Genomic DNA, 12896 nt, shown 5'->3' on the forward strand with positions numbered 1-12896 from the left:
GGGAACCGAAGACCTCTCTGCACATAGAAGGACACCAGCATTATATATGGTAAATAATAAATGGGCGATGCCATGCCTCTGAGGGGGTGTAATATATGCTCCCCAGACGACAGGAGGACCAGTGCTTGGGGATATAATCTGTGTTGGAACCATATGTAAACAGATTATTCATAAGCGCATCCAATATGCCAGGCTGTATATTCCTGCAAGTTGTTTAATGTAAACTCTACAAATCGCCTTAGGATTCCACCTGCTTCACAGTCTTTTTTAGTATCATTAGGATTCAGCAAACATAGAACAATAAATCTTATAACTCTATTCCTTCCACTATAAAATGCAGCTGGATTCCTGAAATCTCTGAAGGACGTAACGCACAGTACACATCAGCACTGCGGAGCTCAGATAACTTAGTACTGAGGTTGCCAGCTCCTCCTTTGTTGTGCTGTGACTGTTTGAAGGCGGCTGCTTTGGGCTATGTAATAGAATTGTAAGAAGACTGGAAAATGACTCTGTGTAGTGGTTTGTATGAAATCGCCCCCAACCGGAGACTTGTGACTAGGCTACTGATAACACAGGGCACTGCTGGTCATCACACACACAGGTTAAAGTATCTATGCTTAAAAACCTAAAGAAAGGGTAAAAAAACAACACTAAACAAATAATTCCGCATACACTGGAGCAACACGTACTGTACGCCTCTATGGCATATGTTATTCTATGGCATATCATTGTTTTGTCCAATGGTTGCCATGAGGTTTTAGACCCCTATGGGCAAAATGTTATCAAAACCTACAGCCACAAAAAACATGGCCTGTAGCGCAATGTTCCTGTGCCCGAGTTGGTGCACTGGGACCTAAAGATGAATTTTAAGGTTGAACTATACAGTATACATGTTATAAGGTTTTCATTTTATTGTATGTTAACGTTGTTTTTGTTAAGGGCTTATGCACACTATGAAACCTCCCCTCAGAGATAATCCAGGCAGAAATTCTGTCTGGAGCAGGTGCTGGCAAAACACCCATCACTAGGACCGCTTGGAAATGCAATTCAGGGTGGATTCCACCAAAATAATAAACATGTTCTAGGACTAAGGTCTGGAATTTCTGCGTCGCATCGCCCACCATGGAATTTTCATTGTGTGAATGGTGCAACAGAATCCCATTAAGAACAATGGGAGGCTGCTGCACCATGTTTTCCAAACAGAATTCTGGAGTAGAACGCTATTTGGAAAACCTGTAGTGTGAATGGGACCTTAGAGTTTAAAATAAACAAATTCAGGACGTACATCTATGGGCCAGACTGGAAAGGAGCTGCATAGAAGGTTCTGCATGTTTGTGCCTTACACAGACCGCTCATCCATTTCAATAAGATCAGTGTAATGCTCAGGCCTCTCCTGTAGGAGAATTGAACATTTAGGGGGAGATTTATCAAAAACTGTGCAGAGGAAAAGTGGTGCAGTTGCCCATAGCAACCAATCAGATCGCTTCTTTCATATTTAAAGAGACCTGTGAAAAATGAAAGAAGCAATCTGATTGGTTGCTATGGGCAACTGCACCACTCTTCCTTTACATAGGTTTTGATAAATCTCCCCTTAGTGCCTATTTCACCACAGCTTACAACTGATTTCTTGGGTTTTCAGCAATAAGACACCCTATCGGCTTATAACAAAAATGGAATGTCTAGAGTGGTGACATTCATATAAATTTCTTATTTTTTTGATTTGCATTTTTTTTATGACTAGAGAATGTGATTACAGTGATCCCTAAACTTACAATGGCCTCAACATACAATAGTTTCAACATACGATGGTCTTTTCTGGACCATTGTAACTTGAAACCAGACTCAAAATACAATGCTACAGACAGTCCAGATCTGCGAAACAAGTCAATGGCTGGAAGAACCGACCAATCAGAATGGATATTCACTGGTAAAACCCCTGTATTACTGAAGTGTATGCACTGTAGTACTGAAGCGCATGCACTGAATTCCTGTCTGGTAGCGCTCCCTACAGTACAGGGAGGTATTACATGTTCAGTACTACTCTTAACCTATGTCACAGTCAGCTGCTCCTTTGGACACCAAGTAAAGGCGGCTCCATTTTACTTTTTTTTTTTTTTTTTTTTTAGGAAATTGCGTGTACTGTACAGGGCCCTGAAGAACCTCCTGTCCTCTACATAGACCAGTGTTTCCCAACCAGGTCGCCTCCAGCTGTTTCAAAACTACAACTCCCAGCATGCACGGACAGCAAAAGGCTGTACGGGCATGCTGGGAGTTGTAGTTTTGCAACAGCTGGAGGCACCATGGTTGGGAAACACTGACATAGACAGTGATTTACAGTTCCCAGCAGATCTTTCTTACTTTTATATGTAAGGATTTGCTTTATCTGTATGTTGTCTACTTATTTTTCTTTAATCCTCGCTTTTTCCTATTTTTGGATGACATTTTGGTGGCTTCAGAACCAATTACCAGGTTTCCATAGAGTTATGGACTCAACATACAATGGTTTCAGCATACAATGGTCGTCCTGGAACCGATTAATATTGTAACTGGAGGGACCACTGTATACATTTGTATCTCCACATCAATAGGATAGAAAACGTCTGATATAGCGCATCACTAATAAATGCGCACAAGACCTCACATCGCAGCTCAGCACATGCTGATAAGCTTCCTGCATCCTAATAACTGGAGCTGGCGAGGTCTGCAACAATATTTATAATATCAATATTCCTATTTACAGAATACATTTTGCATTGTCTGCAAAATCTGAGTTGTGTGTGTACTTTTGGAATATTTGGTTCAACTTTTGCCTGACATCAGCATTGCTTACGCTGCACTTGTCATTGTGAATTAACATTTCCTGATGCAGACAGTGTGCACATCAACAACTACCGATACTCTGTGGTCGCTGCGCACTTCTTCATACCCTTCTTTTTTATTTCCATAGCCAATACCAGTAACCTCCGGGAAAACATGCAAATCAGACTGGAAAATGTGTAAATTATTACTTATTAGAGTAGGGTGTAGTAGTAGGCTCTGTAAAGCACAGAACCTTTTGGTCCTGAATAAAATGTAACTGCAGTGGGGACTGACACAAGTGGGAGGAGGGAGAAGTGCTCCGTTTTTTTCCCCCTTTTCTTATATAGAATAATGTGGAGGTTTTTGTGTATGCCTTGCGCTTATTAGAGATGAGCGAAGTTATAGTGATTCGATTCGTCACAAACCTCACGGCTCGGCCTTTGCTGACTTTAGCCTGCATAAATTAGTTCAGCTCCGGTGGGCTGGAAAAGGTGGATATAGTCCTAGGAGAGAGTCTCCAGCCCACCGGAGCACCTGAAAGTTGAACTAATTTATGCAGGCTAAAGTCAGCAACTGCCGAGCCGAGAAGTTCGTGACGAATTGAATTACTGTAACTTCGCTCATCCCTAGTGCTTATCTATACACATTTACAATATACAGTGGTTCCTCAACATACGATGGTAATCCGTTCCAAATGGACCATCGTTTGTTGAAACCATCGTATGTTGAGGGATCCGTGCAATGTAAAGTATAGGACAGTGGTCTACAACCTGCGGACCTCCAGATGTTGCAAAACTACAACACCGAGCATGTCCGGACAGCCAACGGCTGTCCGTGCATGCTGGGAGTTGTAGATTTGCAACATTTGGAGGTCCGCAGGTTGAAGACCACTGGTAGAGGAAGTTGTACTCACATGTCCCCGCCGCTCTGGACCGTCACCGCTGCCCTGGATGTCGCCTTCCATCGCTGTCGCCGCGTCCCCAATGCTCCAGTAAGGCCTCTGCTTCCCCGGCATCCTCGCTCTCCGTCACCGCCATCACGTCGCTACGCACGTCGCTCCTCTTGGATGACGGGACGGCGCGCGCAGCTGCCTTCAACATGCCATTGAGAGGCCATTGTATGTTGAAATGATCATATGTTGGGGCCATCGTAGGTCAGGGGGTCACTGTAAATTTCCCATTAATCCTCTGGTTTTGCAGAGATAGTGGGTGGAGTCTCATCACTGAATCAAGTGATTTAATTACCTGGCTCAACTCCAGCAGCTGAGACTTAAATGTGGGTTGGGGGTCATTTCACAATAAATGCAGTTTTGATGCATTTCATTATTCAAAGTGTGTGTTTTTTTTTTAAAGAAATATTGCCATAAGGCAAAAGTGATTTGACCTATAATCACAACTGAGGCATTTTGTACAAATTTGAAGTCTTAAGGCTACGTGTTTTTATCAAATTATTTTGGATATTTGATGTGATTTTCCAAAATCTTGGTAAAAACGTGTGCAATCACAGTAAAATAGTGCCATATATTTCAGGAAAAGCATGGCAAAAATTCTGGGGAAAAAATATACAAAAATGCTCTCTCAGGGGAGGTGTATAACCTATTATATATCCTGCTCCTAGTAGCAGTATACAGATGAGACGTGGTAGTTCATGATATCATCTTGTAGTTCACAGGAAGTCAGTAGACCCAGGACAGATCACTCCCAGACACATTCACATGCTGGTCATCACATAAGTCAGCTGGTTGACATTGGTGATTGAGCGGATGTTTGCCCTTCAACTCAAAAATCCCAAGGATCAAAGATCCAAATGAGGTGTTGACTTAACATACGTTATATAACAAAGCAACCCAGCCCATAAGGACTGAGTAAGAATTTACTTACAGCTCATTATTTATAAAGAAATAAAAGTTAAGTTTTAGGATAAAACTGCAGTGAGGGATAAAAAGTGGACTCCTTACTCAGTCGGATGTTTGCCATTAACCCAATCTATACCACGATCAATAGTTATCACAGCACTTAGGAGCCCGAATGACAACTCTAGTGACAAATCAGCACTCTCCGCAACATATGCAGAGGTCCGCATTTTGAGCCAACATCCGAACCTCCCCCAAGATGTCAGACATCTTATCTAGGGGATAAGATGTCTAAGGGCGGGGAACCCCTTTAAATAAAATGGCAATAGTAACTTCATAAACAACATTCACGACAGGGCAGATTGTACAAAAGATGACCCTATACTTTACAGAGGTAATTCAATCTGAAAAAGTTATCCTTTATACTGCCACAATTTTAAGTCCGAGCCAAAAGTTGGATACGCTCGGAAAACGACCTTAATATAGTCACTAGGATTGAATGGGGTCCATGGCCGATCCAAGCACAGATATGTGGCCAGACAATTTTGAGCGTCTACAAAAGGTATCCCCGCCACAGGCACACTATCTGTGACGTGAATGCAGCCTCAGTACATTGAGGCAGTCCACGCAGAGAAATGGTTAGTCTCAGCCCTGTTTAATCAGGCGGTTATAACCTGCATCTCCACAGGTCCTGCTATGTTTTCAACAAAAAAATATAAAAGTAAAAAAAAAAACATACCCGAGTCATGAGAATGTCATGATAATGGCATGGAAGCAGCAAATCCTTTTGCCACATTGGTTAGGTGTACAATGGTGTCAGGCAGCTTCTTAATGGGGAATGGTTTTTACCTTTGCTAAGAGTCCTTCCAATGATGGATGGAAACAGTCATATCTGCATATTTACCGAGACACCTGTAGTGATTACTGGGAAGATACACCAGAGATTCTCTTTGATCTCACAGAAACCTACACTTAGAAAATGTTACAAGAAAGCTTTGAGGAATCATTTTGTGTTCTGTTTTTCTGACATATTTTGATAGCTCAGCGACAGCAAATTAATGTTCTTTTTAAACAAGGTGATTACAGATGAAAAATACTAATGCTTAGAGGAACCTTGAAAGGCTGCACAGATTTTCTTCTCTCTCTCTCTCTCTCTCTCTTTTTCTCTTTTAAAGTGTACTACAAAAAGAGAGGAACATATGAAATCTAGACACACATTCGCCTTTGGGATGTTGAAAAGAAGGACACGTTCCTCTTTGCTGTGATGGGGACAAACTGAATTGACACTACTGTGTGAACAAAACTCTAGAGTACCAGGTTTTGAGGGGCAAATGACAGGTGAAAAAAAAAAAAAGCAGTAACTAAAAACAAAAAAAAAACACCTTTGTCAAAATCTTTTTTTTTATTTTTTTTTTAAAGTAATTCTAAAAATCCCAATTTCTTAAAAAATAAATATATAAAATGTCAATGTCATTGACAGCAGTGCAGAATGTACAATAGATGACCTTATACTTTAAAGGGGTACTCCCCATCTGAAAAAGTTATCCCTTATCCACAGCATAGGGAATATTAACCCCTTGCCGCAAATGGATGTTAATTAACGTCCATCTGCAGCTCCCGAGGTATGATGCACGCTCAGCAGGTGAGCGGGTATGAGCGCGCATTCGCATGGCTAATGCTGGACATCGCTGATCGGGCTGATGTCATTAACCCTTTAGATGCGGCGATCAACCTTTTCCTGGGGATCCCTTATGCTCTGAAACTACTATTCCAATACTTCAGTCTGCTCCCTCAACAATTATAGCTGTGGGCAGGTTCCTCTCCCCCTCTGTTCTAGTCTGTCGCTTACTTAGATCAAGTATAATGTGCCTATTATTAGTCTTATGTACTTAAAGCATACCTGTCAGATCCCATAATAAAACAAAAAACAAAACTGTTATATGTTACTCAGTACCTCATCCTGATCATGTACATATCATTTTTATGTGTCTATCACTGATATAATGCTAAAAATAGCTTATTACAGCTGCTCAATGTCTTTTCCATCTTCTCAAAGGGAGGGGGCATGTCCTTCTCTTGCCTGCACTGTGATGACTCCCCCCCTCATTCTGCTGACTCGGGAGGGAGCCTGGCAGCCTTGCTCTGAAACCCTTTCCTCTCTGCTTTTATGCTGTAGACACACACACACACACTCAATGGTTATTGGAGATTGCCTGTACTCATACACACACCATATTGTCTTTGGTGGTAAACTTACATCTTCCTTAATTAGTGCAAAGGTTTAGAGCTAAAAGTACAGTAGTTTTTTTATGCATACATTTTCTGTTCCTATGTCATTCATGTTTATTATTGGAATAAAATAAGGTACACTGTGTGGATAACTCTTATGCAGCTGGGTTGCCTTCAGCTGTGTGCCTACAGCTTTTGCAAAACTACAACTCCCAGCATGCCCAGACATTCTTTGACTGTCCAGGCATGCTTGGAGTTGTAGTTTTGCAACAGCTGGAGGCACATGATTGGTAAAACTCTGTTACAGCAGTGTTGCTGTAGGCTGTGTTCCTCCTGCAGTCTTGTCAATCAGCTAGCTCATGTCCATGACCCTTGGGCATGCTCATGCTGCTGTGGGACTCATCAGTGTCCCAGGAGGTATGAGGACCCCTAGTGGTGGGATTTTCAAAGGCAGTTTTCTTTAATAAAGTATATTAGAAAAACAAATTGTTTTGCCAAGATGTACAACATATAAAAGGTTTTTATATCTGACAGTGCCCATTTAAACCATTGTTTCATATGTATTGCATCCAGGTATTAATGGTGCTTCAAAATAAATTATATTTCTGACTGCTAAGTTGGCCTATTATGACATATGGCTTCATATAGAGGGGGTCCCCCACTCGAGACCCCTGTGTATAACCAAGAGTGGAGGGCTTCTGATATACATTGGATACTACACTAGTGAACTTACATGAATGATGACACTTTAATGTAGAACATTTAAATGGTAAAATGCATACTCCACACTAATCACTTAAATGGGAGTCAAGAGTCTCTCATTCTTCCTTCATGTATTGAGGGAAATCTTTTAATACTACATGGCCAGCCAAATCAAAATTACCTAACTGAAGGAAAAATATGGCTACAGTATGTAGAACACAGGGGCCTGGAACAATTTTGCTTATTTTAGTCAAAGCACCATATGCGTTAGTTTCAAAAACATACTAACCACAGAAAGAGACATTTCAAAGAACTGCTTTAGAAAGAAAATAATGAGAAATATATTCCAACAGTAACACAAAATACTCTTATACTAAAATTACCTTCAAGTCTGACCACCAGAGGCACTTTGAGTTCCAGCTCTCGGCAGGCCTTTGTTATTCCATTGGCAATGATGGCACAGTTTACTATACCTCCAAAAATGTTTATAAGAATTGCTTCAACCTGAAAAAGGACAAAATTATTAGTTTATCATTTCAAGTACAGCAAGGTTGTTATAAAACACCATATGTAATAATCTGCAATGTGAGGGCCTCCTCAAAATGTCTGGTGGGTCCTTTGCAGTTAGTAATATGCTAAAAGCTTACAAAGAGTAGCCACATCATACAAATATACAGGAGACAGGGCCGTGGATGTCCAATAAATGGTGGGAGCCATGAGTCACTTGTCTCATTTGCTCATGTGTAACCCAACCATTACTGAGCTTCATGGCATGGTACCATGTGGAGAACCTCTCAGGTGCAATAAGTTCACTTGACTTCCCTTTGATTCTCCACCATAGAACTCAAGTGAATCAAACATATATAAAAAAAAAAATAGAGAAAATCATAATAAAGGCTCTGGCACAGTTCTGGCCACTGCAGTAAATTCTAAGAGCCTTGGGTGAAGTTAGACATGGCCCCTGCCCCCTTTCACAGGACAGTGGTGGCTGCACATGCCTGGTCTCCTTCCATTATAGACAAAGGAAAAGTCAGGATACTGCGCTAGTTATTACAATGGATCATTCTGCTACAAACAGTGGGCTCAGCCACATTTTTCTGAATATCACTGGGGGTCCTAATCATTATCAGAGATGAGTGAACATCCAGTCTGAATAAGAATCTCAGGCAGCAGTGGTCAATTTGTTTTGTGTAAAAATAGTAGATTTACTTTTCAAGTGCTCCGATTGCCTGGAAAAGTCATACAAGACTTTTTGACTTCCACTAATTGAGATTTTATACAGCTATTTTGTTCATTTCTACTTACTATCCCAATGATAAAAGATTCATGACAGGTCCTTAAAGGGGTACTCCGGTGGAAACCTTCCCCCCCATCAACTGGTGCCAGAAAGTTAAACATATCTGTAAATTAGAACAAACGAAGAGCATGTACGTGCACTCACTGCTAAGCAGAGACAGTCGGGTCTGGAAGTCCGGTGACGGGGTGCCGGGTCACGGCATAGGCGCTGGTGTATAGCGCTCGGAGGCTACACCGGCAGTTTCGCACGTGAGTGCGTGGGAAGAAGCACCCACTCACGTGCGAAACTGCCGGCGTACGTGCTCTTCGTTTGTTCTATATTTGATGCTTCATGCTTTTGTATGTGCACCCCCCAGGAGACACTGAGACAGGTTCCCGAGGATCATTTTGCAAGTTATAGAAGGTGATATTGCTTCCTGAATGCTCTCCACATTTTCTTGCTTTGTATTATTAGATTTGTAAATTACTTCTATTAAAAAATCTTAATCCTTCCAGTACTTATTAACTGCTGAATACTACAGAGGAAATTCTTTTCTTTTTGGAACACAGAGCTCTCTGCTGACATCATGACCACAGTGCTCTCTGCTGACACCTCTGTCCATTTTAAGTACTGTCCAGAGTAAGAGAAAATCCCCACAGAAAACATATGCTGCTCTGGACAGTTCCTAAAATGGACAGAGGTGTCAGCAGAGAGCACTGTGGTCATGATGTCAGCAGAAAGCACTGTGTTCCAAAAAGAAAAAAAAATCCTATGTAGTATTCAGCAGCTAATAAGTACTGGAAGGATTAAGATTTTTTTAATAGAAGTAATTTACAAATCTGTAACTTTCTGGCACCAGTTGATTTAAAAAAATAAAAAATAAAAAATAAAAAAAAGGTTTTCCACCGGAGTACCCCTTTAAGAGACACAGATAAATGGAGTTTGCAATGAGAGTAATCATGGGTTGCCAGTTGCCCACCAATGTTCTACTACAAGACATCCCTACATTCTTGTCCATTAAAGGGAACCAAGCAGCAGGTTTTACCATATATTTCGCTTGATAACGCGTTATATATGGTAAAATCTTAATCCTCACCATCCCCAGGGGAAGTTTGTGCCCCCAGGGATGGATATGAAGTTATAAAGTTCCCCCACGTCTCCCCATAAGTAGTCCGATAGGCGGCCGCACTGCTCCCTAAGCAGATGGAGCAGAGTGGCCAAAGATCTTGAATGATCAAACAGTGATTAATATGGATTCCTTGTGTTTATTTGTGATATTAGAAAAACATCAGAGGCACAAAAGAACATTAAATCAACATCTGAGAAGGGCCGTGTTTTGTCTTAGTGAACATGAAAGTTGGCACCTCCTCCCCTATCTGTTCTGAGCGATCATCAAGGGATTTCAGAAAGAAATAAATACTGACTTTTTTTTCCAATGAACAAGTCTGGCTCTAAGTATTGATAATTTATAGACACATACAGCCGATATTGATAAATTACCTACATTTTATTGGTAGCTTGCTAGATTTATAAAATAGGAAGTCTGCTGGGAAAAACAGGATAGACATGGGCACTAGACCAGTGTTGGGCAAAGAATATCTGCACAGATCAACAAAAGGTTACTCCAATGATGTCTAAGATCACATCTAACAGAAGTAACAAGGGAAGAAGCAACAGGTCACTGTACAACTCCACTCTGTTGCTAGAATTAATGTACAGAACAATGTGGTATAAAGGCCTATTCACATTGAGAATCTGAGTGAATCTCAGCCTAAAAATTCTGCTCAGAAATTCTAGTGCAGCAGCCTCACATTGTTTTCAATGGCATTTTGCTTCACTGTGCACACGGCAGAAGTTCCACTCTAAAAAAGAATGAAAATTTTTCAGCCGAATCTTCTTGGATACGTGTTGCTATCAATGGGGACAGCATGGAATGTCCACACAGAATTTCTCTAGTCTGATACTCTGCTGTGTGAATGGGCCCAAACTCTCTAAGGTCTATTACTGTATTCAATGGGTCCAATCCTAGCAGACCTCAGAGTGTCATACTGGACTGTTCCTTGCAGGCAGAACCATGGACAGGATGAAACAGAGACTTGTATTACAATGAACTGCGATTTATTCTGAAATGCTGCCATGGTTCAGAGAAATCAGAGTTCTAAACTGGCTGAAAATAGTGCTCCAAATCACGGCTGCTGTCCCCAGTGGTTTCTACCTGCTGGGTTTGATTGACAGATCCCTATATGTCCATCAATCAAGCGCTGCAGGAAGAAGCCGGCTGGAAACACCTTGGTGAATCAAAGCCCTGATCTTGGCCAGTTTCACAACTATGATGTCGTTTAAAGGCTCTAGCAGACATTACCAATCATATGCCCTAATATTCATTATTATTAGAAAACCCTGGATCCTTTATGCTTTGTGTATATACTGAGCAGCAGCTATCACAACGCCAGATCTGATGGGCAAATGACAAAAGGAACCCCCCCCCCCTGATGGCATCACAATCATCGATTGTGGCATGAAGATCTTAAGAGTTTGCTCTAATCCCAGCAGTGAACAATTTCTAACCTTTGGAAACACAAGATATGTTCTTTTTATTTTTGGCAGGTGCAAATTTGTGGCTGGGAAAAAATATATATAAGAAAATAAGCGCACGCAGCATTTCACAGATGGTAAGATTTTTGAAAGTGTGGCATAAAAGCTGATTTTATTAAAAGTTCATTCCAAAAATACTAAAAACTCCAAGCTCTGAACGTAACCTTGTGTAATAGACACATAAAACACGCCATCTTTATGTAAACTACGGGCTGTTTGCATTTATGGCCCTGCATCGCTCTGAATGCTGTTAGTCAGGGTCAATTGAAGAGGCAGACATTTTATCTGTGCTGTAAATAAGTTGGCAGAAAGGAGTTCTTTAAGCTAATTACCTACAGTATGTTTACACTGGGCACAGTGTGGTGTTGGTCCATGATGAAAGGACTACAGATGGTAGGACTACAGGGTCGTAACTCCAAAGTCCCTACTGTCCTGCAATGTCCAAGGGCTCATTGAGAAAGGGGAGACCTTCAATATGTGACTGAAGGTTAGACTCAATATATGGCAAGTCTCAGTTGTTAACTGCTACTAACATTTAACATCAGCTTCTTTGATGGGAGAAAACTCTGAGCATGGCCATTAAAACCCTTAGATGCCACAGTCAATAGCAATCACAGCATCTAGTTGGTTAGATGCTGGTCCTGTCTGTCCTCTGATTGTGTAATAAAATATATACCGTATAACTTTTTGTACGAAAAGGAGCATGTTTAAAAATGTCCTCTTCCGACTCGTATAACTTTATTTTTTATTTTTCTGTATACAGGGATGTGTGAGGGCTCATTTTTTGTGCTGTGATCTGTAGTTTTGATCGGTACCATTTTTTTGTTTTAATGGCACTTTTTGATCTCTTTTTATAACTTTTTTAGGGTATACAAAGTGACCAAATATATGCAATTCTGGACTTTGGTATTTTTTCCGTATACGCCATTGACAGCATGGTTTAATCAATATTTTCAGCATTCTGACATTTATGATACCACATATATTTATGTTTCTTTTTGTTTACACATTTATTTTTTTAAATTGGAAAATGAGGGTGACAAACTTATTAGGGAAGGAGGTTAAAATTACATATTAGCTTTTTTTTTTTTTTTTTTACAACTTTTTTAAACAATTTTTTAGTCCCCATAGGGGTCTATTACATGCATTCTGTATCCTGTTGAATGCTATGCTATTACATATCATTGATCAGTGCTGTTTTCTGTAAACACATTACCTTATAAAATAATTAAAGGGGTAATTTGGCGCCAAGACATTTTATCCCCTATCCAAAGGATAGGGGATAAGATGCCTGATTGCAGGGGTCCCGCCGCTGGGGACCCCCGTGACTTCACGCCCCCTCCTATAGGCTTGCATTGAGGGGGTGGAGAGTGACCTCACACGGGTGCTGCATGAAAGATCTTAGGGGTCCCCAGCGGTGAGACACCCGCGATCAGGCATCTT

General features: G+C 40.9%; 1 protein-coding gene across 1 annotated transcript in view; it reads right to left on the reverse strand.

Moving 5' to 3' along the window:
• The window catches only part of SUCLG2 (succinate-CoA ligase GDP-forming subunit beta), a 285301-nt gene that overhangs the window by 12741 nt on the left and 259664 nt on the right, over positions 1-12896 (reverse strand). Inside the window, exon 10 of the mRNA XM_056524572.1 lies at positions 7966-8086. Coding sequence (XP_056380547.1) covers positions 7966-8086 — 121 coding nt within the window. The remainder of the gene's footprint in view (positions 1-7965; positions 8087-12896) is intronic.

This window comes from Hyla sarda, chromosome 6, assembly GCF_029499605.1.
Source record: "Hyla sarda isolate aHylSar1 chromosome 6, aHylSar1.hap1, whole genome shotgun sequence".
In the NCBI taxonomy this organism is placed as follows: domain Eukaryota; kingdom Metazoa; phylum Chordata; class Amphibia; order Anura; family Hylidae; genus Hyla; species Hyla sarda.